Below are 22,467 nucleotides of genomic sequence, written 5' to 3'. Positions count from 1 at the left end.
CGAAATGCAGCAATATTGTGACTAAACTTTATCTAGTTATGTTACAAAATATTGCATATAGTTATTTCATGCGCATAATGAATATAGATATCTGTTAAATCGATAAATTTCTATTATATCCATTTATAAATTCAATATTCGAGTTGGTATTCTTGAAGAAATATGATTGGATATTTTTCAACTTTATCGAATGTATTACAAATAAAAAAAAATTGTGAAAATATTTTTCATTATAATAAAAATATGGCCGAAATAATAATATAATATTTAAATTAATATCTCATGCGATGTTAAGTTTCTGTTTGATTGTGATACAAAGATCGTGGTTAAAATTAAAATTATTGATAGAGGACATCAAAGCAATCCTTAGAAATATATTATATTTGAAATATTGTTATATGGAAATGAATTATTAACTAAATATTGAAATATTGTTATATTAAAATTTTGAGGAGAGTGTAACCAAGGATCCTATTCAATAACGTAGTCAATACGAACGTCAGCAAGATCGCATTCAGACCTCGAGAAACATAACAAATGTAAAAAAAAAAAAACAGAAAAGTGTGCAGTGTACGTCAGCAAGAATTGTTAGGCAGCATCGAGATCACGATCAATCGTGAGTATTTTATAGTACCACGTTCTGTAGTACGAGGTTCGTCGTTTTATATATAAAATACACTTCTAGTGTCCACGAAAAATGTGGCTTTTGTTTCTTAACATCGATTGAGAATAGAAAGAATAGAAAAAAAACAAAATATTATTCAAGCAGTTTGTATAATTTCATCATCATGGAATTTCTATTCAAAAAGTGTGTTTATCAAAATATCTCAAGATATAAAAAAGAAATTTAAAAAAAAAAAAAAAAAAAGAAGATTGTATAAATTAAAAATTAAATTTGATTTTCAAATGCAATTTAAGATCACTTACACACTGCTTTAATATTATATGTGTAAAAAAAAAAATTATAACTTATCATATCTTTACTAAAGAATCAAGACATTTTGGATATATAAATTGTAAATATTGATACAAAATTATTTTCATGCCTTATGATATCTTTTCCAAAGAATCCAGACACTTTGGATATATAAATTGTAAATTTAAATTTTTTTTTTTGTAACGTATATTTGGCATTCAATTCGTATATACTAAGTTATTTAAAAATCTGATCATGAAAATTATGACTGAATTTTTATTACAAATTTCGTAAATCATAACTTCTATTTGGAAAATTCAAAGTACAAAATAAAGATTATATTAAAAATCAAAAGATATAACAAATGATTAAACACCAAATCTATAAAATACAATATACGAAATATTCATATTCTTTCGAATCTTCCTCGAGCACCAATACAATCTATTTTTTCAAATTATCCTCTCTCTCTCTCTCTCTCTCTCTCTCCAAAATTCCCATCAACCATAAAGATTCCATTACGCAACTTTCCAACCAAACATCACTACGACAACAACCTACACGTCTAACCAACAACAATATTAATTCCCCTCTAGCATTGCCTCTTCTTACGATAGATAGATCGAGCGTACCACTCGTCCGCGAGTCGCGTGCGAAATCACAAAAATTTAGAACGTAGCAGAGGCGCGACGAGCAAAGCGCAAAAAAAAAAAAAAGAAAAGAAAAAAGGACGCGCTACCTCCGACCGAAAGACAGATAAAGACACAGGGGGAAGGCAGAACAGTCGTAAAAAAAGAAGGGGGAAAGAGACAAAAAGTTGTCGAGAAGTGGAAAGCGGAGTAGGACAAAGGAGACAAAAAGTGAGAGAAGGAAGAAGAAAGAGGAAAGAAGAAGAAGAAGAAGTGGGAAGAGCATCCCAGGGGAGGAAGAGAATCCAAGCGGAGAGGGAAGAGAGGAGCGGGAGGGGGAGTGGATTTTGCGAGAGCAGAGGGGGTGGCGCCGCGGGCCGCGCCGTCGCCCAGCATCCACCTCGCTTCCACCCGCCCACCCTTGCAAAGGCGCACCCTCACGCCGCGAGAGTATCTGGTTAGTAGTCATACGCTGGCCCGTAGCTTGCGAGGCTGCCAATATTACCGTGCCTCTGTCGCCCGTTCCGCTCGCCCGGATCTGCATCACGCTCCCGACGACATTGCATTTACGCGTTCAATCCGCGTGTCGGTGACCCAGTTCGAGCGCGGGGAAGTTATCCGCGGCGGTGATTCGTCGACGCGTGTCCGTGTCTCGCGGGTAAACACGGGGAAGGAAGAACGCGCCTCGACAGAGCGTGGCTCGAGTGACAACGAACGGTGATTGAAAACACGGGAGGAGAAAGGAACCAAGGTACGAAAAGACGCGTAATCGTCTGGCCGATCGACTTTGATTGGGCCGATATCGGTCGTCTCGCGGGAGGACGACGCGGGAGGAGCCGCACGATCTTTCACGCTCCTCGAGTAAAACCCACATGGTACGTGTTTTGCTTCTCCACTCTCCGCGCCACCCCTACGTGGCTCCCTCTTCGCTAGATTCGCGTGTAAAGGGGACACGCGTTACCCGATCCTAGCTGGAGGTGTGCGCTTTCGATGAGAGCGAAGAGTGGAAGGTTTGGAAGGGTGCGTTGTTTAATCCCGAACAGGGAGCAGGATAAGACTACAGTCATCGTGTAAAAGTGTGTTATTGTTAACGTCGATATTGGATGGTACAACATTTATACGGAAATAAGAGAAATCTTTTCATTTTTTCAAGATCGTAAATAAGTGGTATACCGTTGACGTGGATTAACATCGTCTACGAGACGACCACATGATTTCGAGCGGAATTGAATTGAAGAGAGAGTATATTCATATACTTTGGTATCGGTGGTAATTCAACAAAGAGGAAATGTTACTTTGTAACGGGATAGAACAGGATATAGGGAGGAACGTTTATCCTTTGTTCTAACCTTGTCACGATTGAGAAACGAAGAGAAGCCGTTGAAGAAAAACAGCATATCAAAAACAGAGAATCACATTTTCGCATTGATTTTTTGCAACGAAAAGTTGCAAACGGGAAATAATTATTTCCGTAGTTATTTTAGTTTCGTTGATAATAGAAGGAAAAAATGAAATGTTGTAACGAAATACTATAGAATAAAAGGATATAAAGAGAAGAATATATCTTAGTACGGCTAAGAGGTACCGGTTAAAAGAAGTAGAAACTAAAGTATCACATTTTCTAGAAAATTTTAAGCTTTTTAAAGCGAGGAATCTTGCAACGAAAAAGTTGCCAAAAACTTATTCTCTCGCCATTTTTTACAATGAGAAATTTATCGATAATGAAGCACAATAATAAGAAATAGTATGAAATAACAGGATACCTCAGGAGAGGAGAGACATAAGGAAGACATAATATTGTTAGATGAACGTAACAGCATTTCCATTCCCAGTGGACTAATCTGTTCCGTGTCTCGGAGGAAACGGTAATCGATACAATGGAAACGTTCATGATAATAGGTATCTGCTTCCTATGCTACGAGATGTGCGATTTGATCAGACGTTATGCCACACCGCAAACCGCCGAGCCTAGACGCTCGTTTCAAGCTTCAACTCGCACGCAACGTATATTCTCGATTTCTCACAGGATGCAGGGCCGACCGGCTTGTTGCCCTCAGTGAACATCGCCTCTTCTTTCAGCTTCCTACTTATATGACAACTTTTAGAAGAATCGGTCAACAATTGTGAGAAAATTGAAACAGAACAACAGTTTAGAGAGATACGTGTGGTCTTTTTGTTTATCTGAATTTCGAAAAAATTCTATAGGAATCACGTTCTTCGTGCAATTGTTTTATTCTTTCTTGTGCAAATTATTTTTGTGTGAATTATTTTGTTCGATTGTTGCGGAGAATACGTTGTTGTACAGTCTACACGTGTGATTTTCGAAGAAACATTCAGAAAACAGTTTATGCATATGGGTATCATCAATTATACGATTCCTGAAGAAGAGGGGAGAGAAAATTGTGAATAATAGTGATTAATATCGAAGGAAGTTATAATAAAATATCAAAATCGTGGAAGTGATGCGAAATAAAGATATGATAGTTTTCTATTTTTATTCAGTGGCTAATGTTCGGACATCGTGACAGAACTAATTTTAAAAGGAGAAAAAGGAAAAAGAAAAAAAAGGAGGAATAATAATGCAAGATATAGAATGTTTGTCCCATACACATGAACTATTCACACGTGTGACTTTATCCGAGCCGCTCGAAGTGGGAGAAAAATATTGTTTGCCTGTCTCGAATCGACATCTAACAACAGTTCTACGTATTTGCCGTCAAACGTCACACAAACTGATTAATTCTTGAAAAAGACAGAAATATGATAAGTACAAAAATAAGTGTTCAAGATATCGTTTAAAGGAAATGAACAAAAAATAACAATGATATCAAACATTTCTGTTAGAGGGTTCTTGCCCTTCAAATGTAGATGTAGATGTAGATGTAAATGTAGATCTGAATATGATCGCGTGACTTGTCAAAACGACACTCGTGGAGAACGGGGCTAATCCATGCCGCCTTGACAAATGCATTTGCACATGATGATGGAGCACATTATTCCAATCGATACGGGAATAGATACATGGATCATCTATTATTGCGCTGTTGATCGATGAAATCTCCCAATTTATCGATCACGTTTAATGATTAAAGCGATAGAAATCGCTGTTCCATTCTATGTTAAAAATGCGTGGACAACGAACGTTTTCTTCTTAAAGGTGTTTCTATTCACTTTTACATACATATTGTAAAATGCTGTGAAAATTTTAAGTCGGCCGATGGAAAATCGCCGTTTCACTGCCTATCTTCGAGGACCGAATTTTCGAAGAAATTTCTACCGAGGTGGAATAGGTACAGTTGGCTGTAAACTTTTGTGCAAAGAAACAAAACGTATCGATTATATTATATTCGAGAATCGAATGAATAGATACGAGAACAAGAGAAAATTACAAGAACGATTTTTGTCGATCTAAGTTTGCGAATAATTTGTGATCGGGATCATGGAACTCGATATATTAGTAAAAACAATATTTGCAATGTGTGATGCTATTTATGTTGCGAAAGTGACAAAATATTTCAATTAATATTTTTTTTTTTCGTCGTTTGACGTATCGCTATTCCCCCCCCCCCCCGCCCCCCAGACAATAAAACAACAAATTCAGTTGTATTATTCCAATCGTAATTATTCGACGTAGAGCTACCTTTCCCAGACAACGAAACAACGATTGTATTCAAGTTGTATTGACATCGGCATCTTTCTTTTCCAAGACAATAAAACAACAATTCAATTATTACAACGTCCTACTATTTTTCCTGGACGATTAAAAATAACAATTCAATTGTGTCCGAGTTGTTTTGTTTGACGCATTTGCCATTTTTCTTAGATGATATTTCTCAATAATATTCAATTATATATGACGTCTTTGCTATTTTTTCTCAAACAATATTTCCTAACGATATTTCAATTCGTTCAACGTAAAACTATTTTTCTAGACAATAAAAGAAGAATTCAATTGTATTGAACATTTTGCTAATTTTCCTAAATAATTCAATTATATTGAACATTTTGCTAATTTTCCTAAACAATGAAATAATAATTTAGTTTTTAATAAAATTGAAATTAAGTAAACTGAGTTATTTGGCGTATATTTCCTAGACAATGAAACAATAATTCGGTTGTATGACATTGACGTATCGCCATTTATCCCAGACAATGAAACACCGATTCGATTAATACTTCAGTTGTTTGACGTATTGCTACTTTTCCCAGACAAAAGAAAGAACAGTTCAATTGTACTTGACGTTCGTATTGATCGTCCATCCACTTTTCCATCCGGAGAATGGCAGAACGACTCGAGTTGTACTCGAGTTGTTTGACATTCGCGCAACAATTACTTTTCCCGAAGAATGACAGAACAGGCTCGATCGAGTTGTCTGGCATTCACGTATCTATTTCTTTTTCCCAGAGAATGGCAGATCGATTCCCTTGCATTCGAGTTGTCATATCAAACTGTATCGACGTTATATATATACAGTTTTAAGTGTACTAGTTACATGTTAAGAGAAGAACAATCATTGGATATAGCGTCTTCTCATTGAAGACCTGAAGTTTGAGGCTGAGAGTAGCTCGTTGACACTTGAACATTGGGTCTTGAACAGAGGGACACGATATACAGGATCACGAAGAGGAGAGATGGACTCGCTGGAGCGGTTGATAAGCTCCGGATCGCACCAGCCAGCCCTGACGGCAGCCACGCGGTCACAGAACGCCTTCGTCCAGGCCAACCTCTGCTCTGTGATCGGACGTAAGGGTCGTCACCTGACTGGCACGTTTTGCTTAACGGGGGACACGATGGAGGGCATCATACAGTGTCTGGTGTTCCTGAAAGCGTTTTCGGTAAGATACACTTTGTATGAATATATTTCAATATTTTATTCGTATTTGAATATCATAATTGAATATCATATTTGAATATTGAAAATTTATGGTTTATGCATTGGTCAATTTTTACGATTTTTATGTATTTTATGATTTTCCATAGTACAAGCAAACGAGTAAAATACAATTCCCGCGCATTTATTATTCTTACTTTATTTAAAAATTATTTATATAATTAAAATTGAATAATTCTGTTATGTTAACAATTATTATTATACAGAATTATATTTATTATGATTGACGTTAAGAAATGAATGAAAAAATCTGTTTTAATATTAATATTAATATTAAACATATTGTTGTTTAATTTTTTTTATTAATTCTATTTTGTGAAGATGATTGATGATGATTAAAGAATTTTTATAAAATAAATGGATCGATCTTCGATCGATTGTTTCGATTTGCTCTGTATCTTCCAGGTTAAACTTTTTTTTTCATAAAAAAGAAAAAGAAAAAAAAGATGCAACAATCCTATTGTTCATTTAAATTTTGTTTAAAAAAAATTATTGTCAAGATTTTAATCAATCTTTGAATTAATCTTTATTAATATTAGAATTTTATTAATGTTAAGATATTAGATAAGATACTTATTGAAGAATCATTGTTCGCAAAAAAAAAGTATACGAAATACTAATACCGAAAACTGTCCCATTTAATGAAGTGTTAACAGAGGTTTTTCAACGATATTGAAATTAATATTGTTTAACTGAATATTCATAGAATGTTGATTAGATCATGCGTACGTATATTTTTGTATCAAAATTTCTGATATTGATAATCATAAAATTTTTATTAAATTTAAAATAGTGAAAAAAGCTTCGGAGCTTCAATCGTCGAAGTCAGTTATTATTGGTTTACTGAAAGAATGTCAGATTTGAGTCACGTATAATTTTTGAAAAAACAGACAAAGTTGTGAAAGAAATTTAGTGGTCGATGAAGGAATAAAAAACTAAAAAAAAAAAAAAAAATGAAATCGTGCAAGACACAGTTACAATCTCTGTCTATTTTTATTTAATGTGCGGAATTAATAACATAACAAAATTAATCGCAAAAAAAAAATCAATAAAATGAATTAAATTACATGAGATTGCTGATAAAAATTTGTGAAAATAGAAGCCAATAAAGATATTAAAATCGTAAAATAATTATAATAAAATTAATAAAAACAAAAGAGAAGGAAAATTTTATATAATCTATTTTTATTTGACCAATGCTAGAAATTAGTGATTTAACAGAACTAATCGTTAAAAAAAAAAATTAATAAAATAAGAGAGGACAGTCTTTTAATAGATGAAAAAAAGCAAAAAAAAATTATGGCTAATGAAAAATTCTTTTCATTATCATAAAACAATTAATTGCAAAAAATAAGAGGAAAAAACAGAAAGGCATATAAAATTTAATGGCCGATGTTGAACAGGACTAATCTTTAAAAAAAAAAATAATAAAAGATCTATTAGATCAATTATATATGATCTTGAAAAAAAGAAAATTGCGGAGGGAATTTAATGGGCAATGTTGAAAAAACTAACATCGTGACAGAATTAATCGCAAAAAAAAAAAAAATGATGCAGAATGTAAATGGAATATCTGCTCGTTTTTTTCATAGAACAATTGAAAAAATAATTTTTCAATCATACAATTTTAATAAGCAATAAAAATGTGAAATGGAAAAGAAATTATCCAGTTATCTTAAGTATAAGACATATAAATATAAAACATATCATAACATAATTTAGAATTCTTCAATCATCAAGTTTTAATCATCGATTTTTGCAGAATAATGCGAAACGAGTACGCAATAAATAAAAGAAAAATCTTCGAAATGATCGAAGAAAGATTCTTTTCTAGAATCTTTTCCAATTTCCTATTCATGTGTGTAATTTTTTTTTTTTTTTTTTTAAGAATTTATTATAACATTTGGACAAAGGAAGTCTAAAAAGTTTCCACAAGGATTCTTTTTGGACAAAAGAAATCACTTGTTTGTTTGAAAATTGAATAATACGATTTCTGAAAAATGAAAAGCAAAATGTAAAATTTAATGAGCAATAGAAAGTGAAATTATCTATTGATTCTTGAAAAAAAAAAAACAACAATGTAATACATACAAAATAGATATTGAAGAAAGAATCATTTAGTACAAGAGAAAATGACAATGATATCATTAATATTTCTATTAGAGGATTTTTAGAATAGAACATGATTGCATGATTTATGATTTATGATTATAAAGCGTGAAATAATCGTATGAGGCATATATACGTTCATGTGCTCAATCAATTATATCTTATACGATTATTGAAGAAGACAGAAGAAGAAAAAATTGTAATCAACGTCAAACAAGTCAATGTCGTAACAAAAAAAATTATAAAAAAAAATGATTAGTAACAATAATGAAACAATTAATCCTTGTTATCAAATTTATCGACATATACAAGTCGACAATATATCGACTTTTGAGGGGAGCAGCAATGAATATGAAAGGAATACAAAATATATATATTTATGTATATTCGTGTCTTATATGTATATAGTTTTTAAAAGAGATAATAATCTTAAAGAAATCGTGACAGAAGAGATTCTGATAACCACTATTTCTATTTATCTGAATTTTGAACAAATCTAAGATAATTTTTCATATATAATGATTATCGAAAAAAAATAGATATTTGGTAAACTAAAAATTTTTCGAATTTTGAGAGAAGAATAAATTGTGGTTAACGTTGAAGAAATTAATATTAACAATTAATTGTAAAAAAAGAAAATCAAGCAAAATACGATTGCAATTTTTGCTTATTTTTATTTAACGACTTCATACAATACTGGAATATTGTAAAATAATCGTAAAATAAATAAATAAATAAATAAATAAATACAAAATATATATAGAATTTTTATCTTATTTTCCTATATGCCACTTATATATATGTAACTTTACATGATTTGTAACAAACAACAATTGAAAGACATAGTGATTCATTTGGTTAAGCAACAATGTAAACAAAATAGAATCAATATCATACCAGAATTTGAATTGTGCTTGCCATGTATGAGTCATATAAAAATTCTTGAGAAAATATAATGTAACAAATATAAAATAAGCATTGAAAAAGAAATCATTACGAGGATGCAAAAAAAAAAAAATTTAATATCGAAACAGACAATATCCTATTAAAGAGTTTTGAAATTTTAAATAAGCATAAAACAAGGAATTTCGTACTTTGCATCTTGGAAAACGGTAATCGAGGCGAATTCGTTACCTTGAGAAATGGATTTACACATAATAGAGCGTATTCCACGATCAATCGATAGAGAAGTAAATATATTGAATGGATCATCTATTATTACATTGTTAATTGATTTCAACTAAAGCGTTGAAAATGACAGTTGCATCATTGTTAAAATATTTGTATGAATTCGATGGAAATTCTTTTACAACATGGATAACGAATCTTCTCTTTTTAGTGTTCTCCTCGAACATTTCGTGGATTTGAATATTTTATTGCGTGTCTTTGAGAAAAGCAATTCATCTATTTTGATATCATATCAAATACTTCTAGAATTCTTGTACAAGATAAATATTGAAGGAAAAATCATTCATAATCATTCAAAATATTTTTAGAGGCTTCTTAACTAAATTTTAAATTTGGTGGAATTGGATATGATTGCATGATTTGAGAAGAATGCGTTGTTTTTGTGCAAAACGTTTATCTTGCTGAATCAACTATATCTTATATTATTATTGAGAAAAGCAAAGAATTGAGAAATTTTATATCAATATTGGAAAAATTATTTTCCATAACAAAATCGTAAGAAAAAAGGAAAATTGTATAGAAATATGATCTTTTTTATTCAATAATTAATTGGATCAATAGAAAAGTTGATTTTGAGCAGAACAGCAAAAATGGAAGATAATTGTAGATTTTATTTTTGCTCGTTTTTATTTAATGGTTACAATACGGAATGGAACTGAATTTTGAATCCTTGTTTTATATCTCTTGAAGAGGAAGAGCAATGAATGTGTAAGAAATACAAAGCAGATTCGTACTCACGATTCTTATTTGTGCGTATATGTAACATAATTTTAAAAGTCAATAATCTCAAAAGATTAAAAAAGAGATTCTGAAAACTTTCTGCTTGTTTTTATTTATCTGAATTTTGAAAAAAATCTAAAAGTTAAATTCTTCTCTTTAAGAAGAAATGTAGTTTAATAAAAAATACGGAACCACGGTGTTAATTCTAAAAAAAAAAAGCGACATAAGAATAATTTAACAGGGTCAATGTCAAAAAATTAGTAGAAACGAAAGTAACAAAACTAATAAAAAAAAAAAAAAATAATATAATGTACAACATTTTTATATATTATACAATATTTTTATATGTATCACATTGCTGCAAATGTATTATTGATAATGATTCTTGTTATGAACGAGCTGGTATATGTATATACGTACGTATATACAACGCTATTACATATATTTTATATTAGATATTATTATAAATATTTAAATTTAATTTGAACTTAAATCGATTGAACTAATTAGGAACCAAAATACTCACACTACTATATTTTCCAAAAATTGAATTTCAAAGTCACAATAATCGCATGATAAGAAAATTTTCCCTTCAAAACATTGCAACATCTCGTACTTTTGAAATCGCTATTTAAAATCTCATAATAGTTTCCACAGCCATTCAATTCCTCCTTATTTTTAAACGTGAAATAATGATATCGTACATAACACTCACACTCGATCGGTTAAATCCAATCGAACTGCATCTGGGATTTGGAAGAGCCCAATAACCTTCACGTTATAGTATATAGTCAAAGAACAATTGGAGGCTATTTCACAAGTCCAGTGTGCACACTTTCACACTGGGACAAAGACACCCAGAGATTCACAAAGATCGAAGTTTCGTTTGCAGGACATTTCAATCTCCTGCCTCTCTTTTGACAATCCCTTATAGATCCTTCAGCCTCGAAACAACGTCGTTGCTTCAACAATACGAACGAAGATTGTCTCTGAAATAAAGACAGATCATGTCTCGACATTTTACCGATTGATATTTTATGAATGGAAAAATGTATTATTTATAAATGAATAAATAGTTGATCTTAAATCTATGGTTTAAAGAATTTTATCATGTGAAAAATTTATTTCAAATATAATTATTAGTTGTTCCAGTTATTGTAATTTGAAGTTTATAATAAGACTTAAGGACTTAAGAAATTTAGAATTTTCTTTTATTCATCCTCAAAAGAAGTTAATTTAGGCTTAATTTTTCGGATGATGATATTGGAAATTGAATTCTATTGAAAATAACATTTACAAAGATAAAATTTGTAAAATCTATTAAGCGGAAGGGAAAGATATATATTATATTTTTATTGAAAATAATAAAAAAAATCCCCTAAACATTATAAACATCCTCAATAGTGTTCGATTTTCGAATAATTGTTGGCGCCAAATTCGATCTCTATGCGTGTATTTTCTCATCGATAAATATAGATTCTACATTCTACATTCTATATTCTAGATTCTACATTAAATATAGATTCTACATTCTACATTCTATATTCTAGATTTTACATTTTTAAAAAAAAAAAGGATTTAAAGATTCAAAAAACAGACTTTAAAGAATCGTTTTGAAATGATACATCGATATCTGAGTAATTATTTTTTCACTCAAAAATTTCGATTTTGAAAAATTAGAAAGATTGCACGATTTTTTTCATCTAAAAGTGAATCCTTCTTAAAAATTCTCACAAAGCATTCGATAGATGTCCCCCTTCCTTCCTCTTTTTCGTTTTTCTTGTATCCAAAAAAAATTTTCTATTTGTCCATTCTGCATCTGGGTCAAAAAATTTGAATCGCGTCGCAATGATGCAAATTACAAGCGATCTTTTGCGCAGAATAATTGTCGGGCAAAAGAATTAGCTGAATTAATCTCTAGCCGGATAACGGGCTAAAACTAGCTGCTCTTCTTGGGAATCTACATTTCCGATATCCATATGCGCCGGTTCCGCGTACCTTTTTCGCGATAATTATTTTGAAGGATTAACGAGGAAAATAGAGGAATTTATAATTAATCAATTAATGATATTTTTATCATTCAATGAATGACAAACGGATTAAATTTTATGTAACTGTACAATCATAAATTTAAAAATTATATTCATTATTCTATCGATAATGCATAAATATTTTATGTTTTTATTATTATCTGATTGTAATTTATCGTCAATGAATCATAAACATTTTAATCATAATATTGATATCGATAATAATGATAATTATATTACGAATGAAAACTGTTCGTTCGTGTACATAAATTTTAAAGAGAAAGTCGACGTGTCTTGCTAATTTTCTGAACTATTTTTGATTTTGATCAAAATGATTTTGATCAAAATCATATACGAGAAAATTGATATTATTACAAGTGAATTTATTTATAATTATATTGACAAAAATTAAAAATTTATTATGTTAAATTTAAATGGAAGCATTTAATCAAAATGTAAGATAAAATGTTCATATTATACAGAACATCTAGAAAGTTGAAATACTAAAACGGGAAAAAGAAATGGAGAAGGACATGATTTAAACACTCTCTTCGACCCTCTGTTTCCAACTCGTTAATTTCTCGATTCTCACTTTTCAACGTTTTAACTCTGATTGCACACTTTTTTACTTTTTCACGACTTTCATTACTTTTCCCGTGAAAGTAAAATATATGTATATATTTCTCTTTATCTTTATTTTCATTTAGCCATCTCTTTAAGAATAGTGCAATATTTTCAATTATTTTAATCATAAAACGAAATATAATAGCCAACATCCTAATCTCTTTAATTTATTCACTTTTTGTGAAGAATTAATAACAAATGCAAATATTTATTTACAAATTATTATATAGTTCATTTTGCTCTTTCAAACTTATAGATACAAAAGCATGAATACTATAAAGATTAGTGTTCAAAATTTTAATTTCTAATTAATTTTATACGATCTTTCTATAAAAAAAATTAAATAAGAATCAAGAAGATAATTCGAGAAAAATCTCATTTCTTTTCTTCAATTCACTTCGAAAATTCAACTCAACGTCCCATATAACTACGACTTTGCTAAACTTTGCTTAACTATAAAGCTCCATTTTTCGAAATATTTTCCGAAGGCCTTTAAAATATATATACACAGCCACTGTATATTTCTCATACCGTTCTGTGAACGACGTCGTTGACGATGGTTCCTCCTTCCCGAGTGGCTGGCATTCTTCGTTTTCCTTCGCCCGACCAAGGCGAGGAAGGTGACGATAACATCTCGAGGAGAGGAGGTTGCCTATGAATTTTTATCCGCTCTGGCCTCGGGCTACGGCCGGTTGAAACGAACGAATCGCGATGTGCCTCCTTATCAAGAAAAAACCACTTACCCTGGCGAGCTCGTTTGACGATCAAAATTATTGGCGTGGTGACGTAACGAGGGTTGGATGCGCCTCAATGGGAAAGAGAGAGAGGTTTGAGACGATGTAGCAAAAATCGAGCCTCTGTATACTTCTGGTTAAATATTCTTCGAGAGAAGCACACTACGTTTTTTTTCTTGAAGTTATAGTTGATACAATATAAATTACAGTAAATATCAAAATGTATCAATTTGTCGAAAAGATACAGAGTAAGATTTGTATCATATTTAATATAAAGAAGCAATAAGAGTAAGCCTTGGCGGAAGACTTGTAGACCCCGGATTAAGGGTCATCGGCCATGAATTTGAATCGTGATTTTGTTAATTAAAAATAAAAATAATGTTTTTGAAACAAAATTACTGCAAGTTTTGATACTCTTAATATTGATCGAATTAAATATTGTAATATTTATTCATTAATAATATCAGCTTTTTATACACGACTTTTTTAAAGAAATGAACACAATTTTGTTCGTTTATTAGAGTTTTGATAGGTGTTATGGATCACCGATAATTCACAGGCCACTAAATATATTAAGGAATCACGTTCAAACTTGAATTTTCCACGTGAATATCTCTCATCAATCAAGAAAATTTCACGTACAATTATAAAGTTATAAAGTTTTCATCAAACTACAAACTTCTAATATCATGAAATTTTTTCTTGAAATTTTTCCATTGATTTATATTTTGTTATATTGATGAAATTTTCCTGTTACACCAAAAAAAAAAAAAACATCTTTGGAACATCAATAAGAATATTAAGAACAAAATGAAATATAAAATTGTTTTTGAAATATTGAATTTCATGCAATATTTTTTTTTTCAATTCGTTTGGCATTAATTAATCCAAGAATATATAAATATTCTAGGACATAAATTTTGATAAACGTGGAAAAATTATATTAAATGGATGCAAAGAAAATTTATTTTTGAAAAAAAAAAGTGTCTTTTGTAACATACCCAAAACGAGCATCAATCCACGTTTGATAAAATCACCATTCAGCTATCCTTTTAGCGCGGATACGCTTGTATTGTTGCTCGTAGTAATCCAGAGTATCGAATGATTAAATTTCCATGAAACGCGAATTTGATTTTCCAAATGTAAATAGGCGAGAGGGTAGGTTGGGGATGGTCGACCGCGATTTTGAAACGATGTTCAATGGATGGGTGGCTCGTATATTTTCAGGCGGGACCAAATTTTAAATAAACAACGATCGAGCTCGTGAAGCTCGACATTGGGGATTTTCGCGGAGGATAATTCGATTTTGTTCCGGGAAAAGCGGGATAGGATGTCGTTCGATAATAGCCGTGCGAATTATTTTTTTTGTTTGTTTGTTTGTTTGTTTTTTTTTTATTTCATACACCATTTTATTTTCAGGTTTATATGAAAATTATTCGATTATTTCGTTTAATTTCATTCCACTTCATCTAATTTTCGATCAGAATTTTTTTAACGAGAAATAAGTTCAATATCCTGCTATTAAATTCTTTTTAATCGTTCGAATTTCAGTTCATCAAATTCTGTATATCTTCTTCCCCCCCAAAAAAAGTGGAAAATATTCTCGAAGCAATGAAAATAATTTATATGGAAATAATCTTAATTATATAATAATTCTTAATTATCTTCTTTTTTTTAATTAATTTCTTTTGTTACATAATCCTTCGTTACTTCTCGTGATCGATTTATCTTATCTTTTAACTTATCTTATCTTTTAACTTTACCCATACCGGAGTTACACGATACAATCATTAAATTCATCATAAGATAATGAATTTTCATATCGTTTGTAATAAAAAAGAATGAAACTGAACATTCAAGTCATGAAAACTGATAGACTTTAACACTGACTGATAGATTAAACTGATAGACTCATTTTAACAATCCAACAGGACTGAATGTTGGAGTCCATCATCGTTACAGCATATACAATTGATTTGTTACCGTATTTTTTAACTTTACTCATACTAGAGCTAAATAAGAGCACACTCGTAATGTTCCATTAAATTCCCATTTTTGTATTTGATAAACAAAAATGAAACTGAACATCCAAGTCATGGAAAGTCTCGTAAAATGGAGTCAAAGGAGCGTACAACAACCGCGTCGTTGTAGAAATTTTCGAGCACGCGTGTAAATTTACCCCGTGATATGATCCAACATTAATTACCCCGGCCATTGGGCCAACTCCACGGCTCTTTCGGCTCAAGATAATTAGAAGAGGCGCACCTTTGTACCCCGCTTTGGTCCGCTCTTTTCTTCGGGGTTGGACCCGTCACGGTCGACTACGCGATACTACGAAACTTCAACCCCGATATTTCAACCCCGTCGAGGCCGACCCCGGAGAGGAAGACGGGGTCCTCCGCTCCACATGTCTCCCGTATGCTGGCAAAGAGGGAAAGAGAGAAAGAGAGAGAGAAAGAGAGAGACGCTTTACTCCCCGATTCCGCTCGGATGTGCGCATCTGCGACAGCCGTCTCGTGTCTCGTGAAGGAACAAGGAGCTCTCGGGGTGTTAGAGGCTTGACCTCGTTCCAGGTGTTCTACCAGTCTATCTTCCTCCCTCCTGCCGTGTCTCTCTCGCACGAGGACCCGTATCCTCTGCGTTCTCGTAATAATAGATTTATATGCATAGGTTTCCGCGAGCGGTACAGGTGGTTCCACTGTAACTACCGCAAACCGCCTTCGCGATTCTTGTAACGTGGCGAGGTAATAATTGTACATTAAATGGTAGAGGTGGCGCGATTCAATTTTGCAGAGATTCCTCCGTGAGCTTTTCTTTCGATGCTTGGTTTATGTTTTCTGGATCTTTTCACGTTTCCGAGAAGGATAGTGAGAATTATCGTTCATGATACGATAATGTGAAAAGGGAATTTTGTTTTTAACGAGGAATAAGTTCAATATTCTCTTATTGAATTCTTTTTAATCGGAACGAATTTCAGTTCATCAAATTCTGTATACCTTCTCTCTCCCCAAAAAATGGGAAATATTCTCGAAGTAACGAAAATAATTTATATGAAAATAATTAATTCTTAATTATCTTCCTTTTTTAAATTAATTTCTTTTGTTATATAGTTCTTCGTTACTTCTTATGATTGATTTATTTCTTATTTTTTAATCCATATCAGAGTTACGATAACGTAACAATGTTTTTAAGATTTATTGTAATTGTATTGAAAATGGTGAAATGAAAATGGTGATAATGATTGGAGTAATTCGAGAAATTCTTATTGTATTGATTTTAATTTTCTTTAACATGAATGACGGAAATTAAACGGAAATTAAGTCGATAAGTGGACAATGGAATGGAAAAGATTTGTTAGTAATTATTGTGCTTAATTAATATTTTTTCTTCGGGGTGGAAGGAATTTTAGAAAAGCCGATTATAGTCCGGTATAAACTCGCAAGCCTATTCATCCAGAAGAGTTTTCTAACAATGTACGAACTCTTCTCCTTCATCGTATCCACGATGAGAAAATCATCATAGGCCAGTGAGCTAGAAAATTTGCTTTTCGTCACTCCTCGGACTTGCCAAGCACTCGGCTCTGTTATTATTGTCATGTTATTATCTTATTATTGTCATGTTAAATCAAAACACGGTAGATTTCTCAAGTGGATCGTTTCGAATGGTTTCGTGTGTTTTCGTTTCGTATTGGAAATCTTGGATTGAATTTCCATCTTCCTTCACACTCTCTGTTTTTGTACGAACACTTATTAATTTTTACTTCATATAAGAACAATTCTATCACGCTTATCCATTTCTCATTATCGTTAAAAGAGAATTATTTTATATTTGTTGAAGCTTGAAAGCTTAAAAGAGAGTTCATTTAAAGAGAGAATAATTTACAGAAATTTGCTGAAATTTCGAAAAATATCGAGGCAAAATTGAAAATTAAATTTACGAAAATTGAATTTTACAGGAAATATCATTGAATTTTGGAATAAACGACAATTCTTGTTTGAACATAATTGATCAAGATTTTTCGCGGTTGGGATCTTTTTATGGATTACGTGTCGAGAGTACCGATATCTCGATTCAAGTACGGTCGATGGAAGAAATATACGCGAGCTCGATATTAGATATATAATTTAATAACGTAAGGGTACATATATAGGTCAAACGTTCTTCCGCAGTCCCCTTCTTCTTCACCCTCGTTCCTTGACTTTGGAGTATGACGAATTCCGCGCGAATATCGAGGATCGTGTGTGCTCGATAAACCAAATATTTCAGAGTATTTATCGATAGGTAGAAGAGAAATTAATTGGACGATTCGAATAGTTGTTAACCTTTTTCGTATAACTGTGAATTTGAAATTCTTAAAAATCAAAGTTGTTCAATTTTAAGATATTTAATCGTGTCAACGATTCGATCGATCGTGTAAAATACAAAATTTTGAAACAACGATGCACTCAAGCTTTTTAAATTTATCGATTTTTCTTCTTCAAATTTTTTTATTCTTCCTAAATTTATCTTAAAATTTTGAAAATTTTAAACAAAAGAGATGATCAAAGAGAACAATTTTCACGTAATGAATAAATTAACATCGTCTTAATTTATTTGCCGCATAAATTTATTTCCATTAAATGCAGAATCATCGCAACGATATAGATATACATCAATTTCTTTCTTTAAGTTTTCTATACACACGCACAAGATTCTTTTTCTCCTGTATTCTTTCTTTGTTGTACCATGCTCCCTTGAACTTTACTTTAAACTCTAGCTGCCATGGCACGCTGACCGCCCTCAGGATACTCAAACTCTTACTCGTACGAGAGCACAAATGAGAACATCCGCACAAAAACTCGTTGCCGTCCTTTAGCCGTGTATACGACTCATATATACGACTCGCGGATCTTTGCTTTCTAAACATCGCAGACATTTTAAGTACTACAATGTCTCTGACTTCTATAGTACCCGTGTCTGAGGTTCGACTGAATACGTTGTATGAATGTCTGCCGCTTGAACCGCAGAGGAATGAGACAAAGGGAAAAAGCGGCGGATGAACTATATCGTGGAATTTAATCCATAATAACGTTGAAAGATTCATTAATTCCTTTAACCGTGGAATGGAAAACAGTTTCGATTCTTTTGATATTAAATTATTACAATTATTGTTGAGATTCGATTTTCTACTAATAAATTTATTTATTATTAAAAAAATTGGAATTTCGTGCAAAATTTAAATTTAATTAAAAAAAATTATAAATAAAAATAACGCGCATCGATTCGAAACATTTTTCTTTTTTTATTTTTTAATTTTACTTTTAATTTTAATTTTTCTCCGTCCATTCGAAAAATTTTCGTGAATAGAAATACCACGAAACCAGGAAGATTTGCGAAAAAAATTACATACATTCCCTCTAAATTTCTTTAATCCTCGAGGAGATTTTTCTCTCGTGCCTCTTCGCCCGTGAATGTTGAATTCAAAATTTTAGATTCGATCGATTTAGATACGCTGTTTAAAAATCGATCGCGAAGATCGACGAATGAATGAAAGCGCGGTACAAGGATGGGTCGCGATGGGGTCGATGGCGCAGGGCAAATAGAAATGAGCGTGGAAATTTCAGGCAGCGTGAATTGAGAAGCGGCGGTGGCGGCGGTGTGTTGTTTTTGCTGGGTAAACGACGACGAACGACATCGACGGTTTCATTTAGCGGATGCGCAAACACCGATCCGCTGCCAATAAACACGGCCGACTCTTGGTGGCTGGCCACTTAAGTATTCAAAGCCCGTTCGAATTCCGCGAACCTTTCAATCTGACTTGTTTGCAGCTCTGGAATGCCATCAGCTTCGTGTTCACTCGAGAACTTGTCTATCGTCAAGTGTACGAGGGATGGTTACGTCGAGTATATTGTTGAACATCCTATTTGTAGGTCTTAACGATTCAAGTGGAAGTTAAATAATATGATACAATTTTATAATTTAGGTAGAAAAGTTTTGGACATGAATTGTTGATATGTAAGTTTGTGTAATTTATCGTGCATTTAATTTTCTTCCTTTTGTTTGATACATAATGCAATTAGTTTTGGTGATCAAACTTGATATATATTTCTTTAATTTCCAGATATGTTAAAGAAATTTGGCATTGATTTAGTAAATTTTAGAGAATGAATATGTATGAACATTGATTTGTGTTATAGAGAAATTTGTATAACGAGATTGCAATGGCCGTTATTATGTGATAATTGTACAGTTTGTACCGACAATAGTAAATTATATGAACTCTAAATTTCGTGTAAATCAATTATATTTCTTTTCAAATTAATCAAAAGTTGTTGACTGTTTTATAGATTTTTATAATAATTTTACATAGCCTTATTGTAATACATTATTTAATATTATTTAATATTACTTATCCATGATTATTTCATTCTACTTCCATAAGACCTGTTCATATTCTCACTGTGAACATTAATGATTCATTTTACTGGTTTGATAAAGATTACTTGATTCCACTCGTTCTTCTTGACTTTAATATCTCTATACTATTGTTCTCTCGATTCCACTTTTTTCTAATCATGATCTTTACTCGATTTTCACAATAAAAAAACATTCATCTAATATCCATCTATGTCATTTGATCTTCCATTCAAAACATTTTTAACAGTATCAGAAACGAGGGAAATAAAATATCCATAATCTCAAATAATCAAATTATTTCGTTCACTCTGTTCTCGAATCCTCGAAACAGGAATTCAAATGAGACTCAAAGATTCCGGATGCGCGTTAAAAATTAATTTCGCGGGATAATTTCCATCTCTCGCGCGGCTCAAATGGCCGGGCAAAGCAAGCGTGAAACGCTGAAGAAGCCGATACGGCCCGTCGAGCGTGAAAAGCCAGGCCTAGATTCAACCTTCTCTCTCTCTTTCTCTCTCTCTTTCTCTCTTCGAGGCATTCGCCACGAGATCGAAGGATTCATTAAAAGCGAGAGAGGAGATCTCGATTTCGCGTTTGCGCGCGTTAAAATTAAGATGAAGTCATCCCCCCCCCCCCCCTCGATCCATGGAAACGAACTTTAATTACTCGCTCGCGTGTCCGCTTCGTTCGACGTGGTCCAACGAGTTGCCATTTATTAAAGGCGAGACGAAGTTTTCCATTCGATTTAAAATATATTCTTAATATAGGAATTTCTTTTCAAGGTCGTTCCCGATGGACTCGTGGTGACACGATTCGAGGAAGGTGATACGAAATCGATCGACCGTGAGAGTGTTCCTCGTAGATTCTTTTGTTCCTCGCCATTCCCGTGTTAATTAGGGAGGAGAGGTTAGGTTAGAGTGGGCGACGATGTTGGGTGAAGATGGCGAGAGTTGATAGAGAGGGTGTCGTGTTCTTAATTTCTGAGGTGAATTTGAAGATGAAAATCGAAGATTGGTTTTTTCGAGGGGAGATTTAGTGAGTGAAATGGATTGAAAATAGAGTGTAAATTTTGGAATATAAATATTTTATAATATTTTGCGTAAAAGTGATTTTAATCGATGAACGAAATTTTATTTATAAATTTTGTGTCATCAGTATTCTATCATATTGATATTTTTTCTAATATTTTAAAAAGAAAATTTTTTTATGATAAAAAAAATCTATCTGCAAAATCTGTCAATTATTAATTTGAAAAAATATTTTATCGATTGAATATATTTTTAGTGCGTTTTTTTTTTCTTTTTTTTTTAGCTGAGATTAGATATATTTTTTGATCAAATCAAAGAGGAAAAACAAATATTATTTAGAAATAGTTTCCTATTTGGATCTAAGCCATTGTAATTTTTAGCGGCGCTTATTTCTATAATCCGCTTCATGCTGTTGTAAAATTTTCACGAGTTGCGAGCCATCACCACGTAATACAATTAATGAAGTTGTAAGTTTGAAAATTTCAAAGTTCTAGATTACAGAGTTTTAATAATTTCAGAGTTTAAACACAATTCGATTTGGTAAGCTTGGTTAGTGAAAAAAAAATTTGTAATATCTCAGAAAAAAACTCACAAAAAAATTTTCACGCGTAATTACTTTCCTTCTATACGCACTATCAATCTAATAATACTTAGTACTGTATTTTAAATTGTTTTTAAATTAAAAAAAATTCTCGATTTTTAATTTAATCCAAATTTTCATTTAAATATACATCATAATATATATTTCTAAAAGTATTGTATTAAACCACGTTGAAATTAAATAACACATAGCTTCAAATAATACTAAATTTCACAAATAATTGAATATCTATACATATATATATATATATATATATATATATCTAATAAATACACGTGATATCCATTCAAACCCGTCCATTCGAAACAAATCGATTCGTTGATAAACTTTTGCTCAAACATGATTAAGCCTTGGCGACTAATTAATAGCGACACGCAACGACAAGCTTCACGCGTTTATTCAAAATTGATTGCTCCTCTATATTTGTCACTACCAATTTATGATATATTCCTCCTATATATCTAATATTTGGAAAATTGATTCCTCCGTTTATTATTTATCCTTTGCACTAGCTTTCGTAATAAAGTCCAAACGAGTGAAAAGAAAATTGCTTATTTTATCATATTACTTCAACGACGCTTGATTATTTAAAAATATATATAT

The 22,467-nt window shown here is 31.9% G+C and overlaps 1 protein-coding gene across 12 annotated transcripts in view; it reads left to right on the top strand.

Annotated features, from left to right (window-relative positions):
* Positions 1 to 4,729: 4,729 nt before the first annotated feature.
* LOC122718845 (neurobeachin) overlaps positions 4,730 to 22,467 on the top strand; it is a 238,893-nt gene continuing 221,155 nt past the window's right edge. For 6 of the 12 annotated variants that reach the window (XM_043944216.1, XM_043944215.1, XM_043944210.1 and 3 more), the window contains exons 1-2: positions 4,730 to 4,835; positions 5,951 to 6,381. In XM_043944216.1, coding sequence (XP_043800151.1) covers positions 6,178 to 6,381 — 204 coding nt within the window. In that variant the 5' untranslated portion in view covers positions 4,730 to 4,835; positions 5,951 to 6,177. The remainder of the gene's footprint in view (positions 4,836 to 5,950; positions 6,382 to 22,467) is intronic. The other 6 variants (XM_043944212.1, XM_043944221.1, XM_043944219.1 and 3 more) reach the window with 2 other exon arrangements.

Source organism: Apis laboriosa, unplaced genomic scaffold, assembly GCF_014066325.1.
Source record: "Apis laboriosa isolate Shangri-la unplaced genomic scaffold, ASM1406632v1 scaffold68_cov148, whole genome shotgun sequence".
In the NCBI taxonomy this organism is placed as follows: domain Eukaryota; kingdom Metazoa; phylum Arthropoda; class Insecta; order Hymenoptera; family Apidae; genus Apis; species Apis laboriosa.
This window is presented reverse-complemented; position numbering and strand designations above follow the sequence as displayed.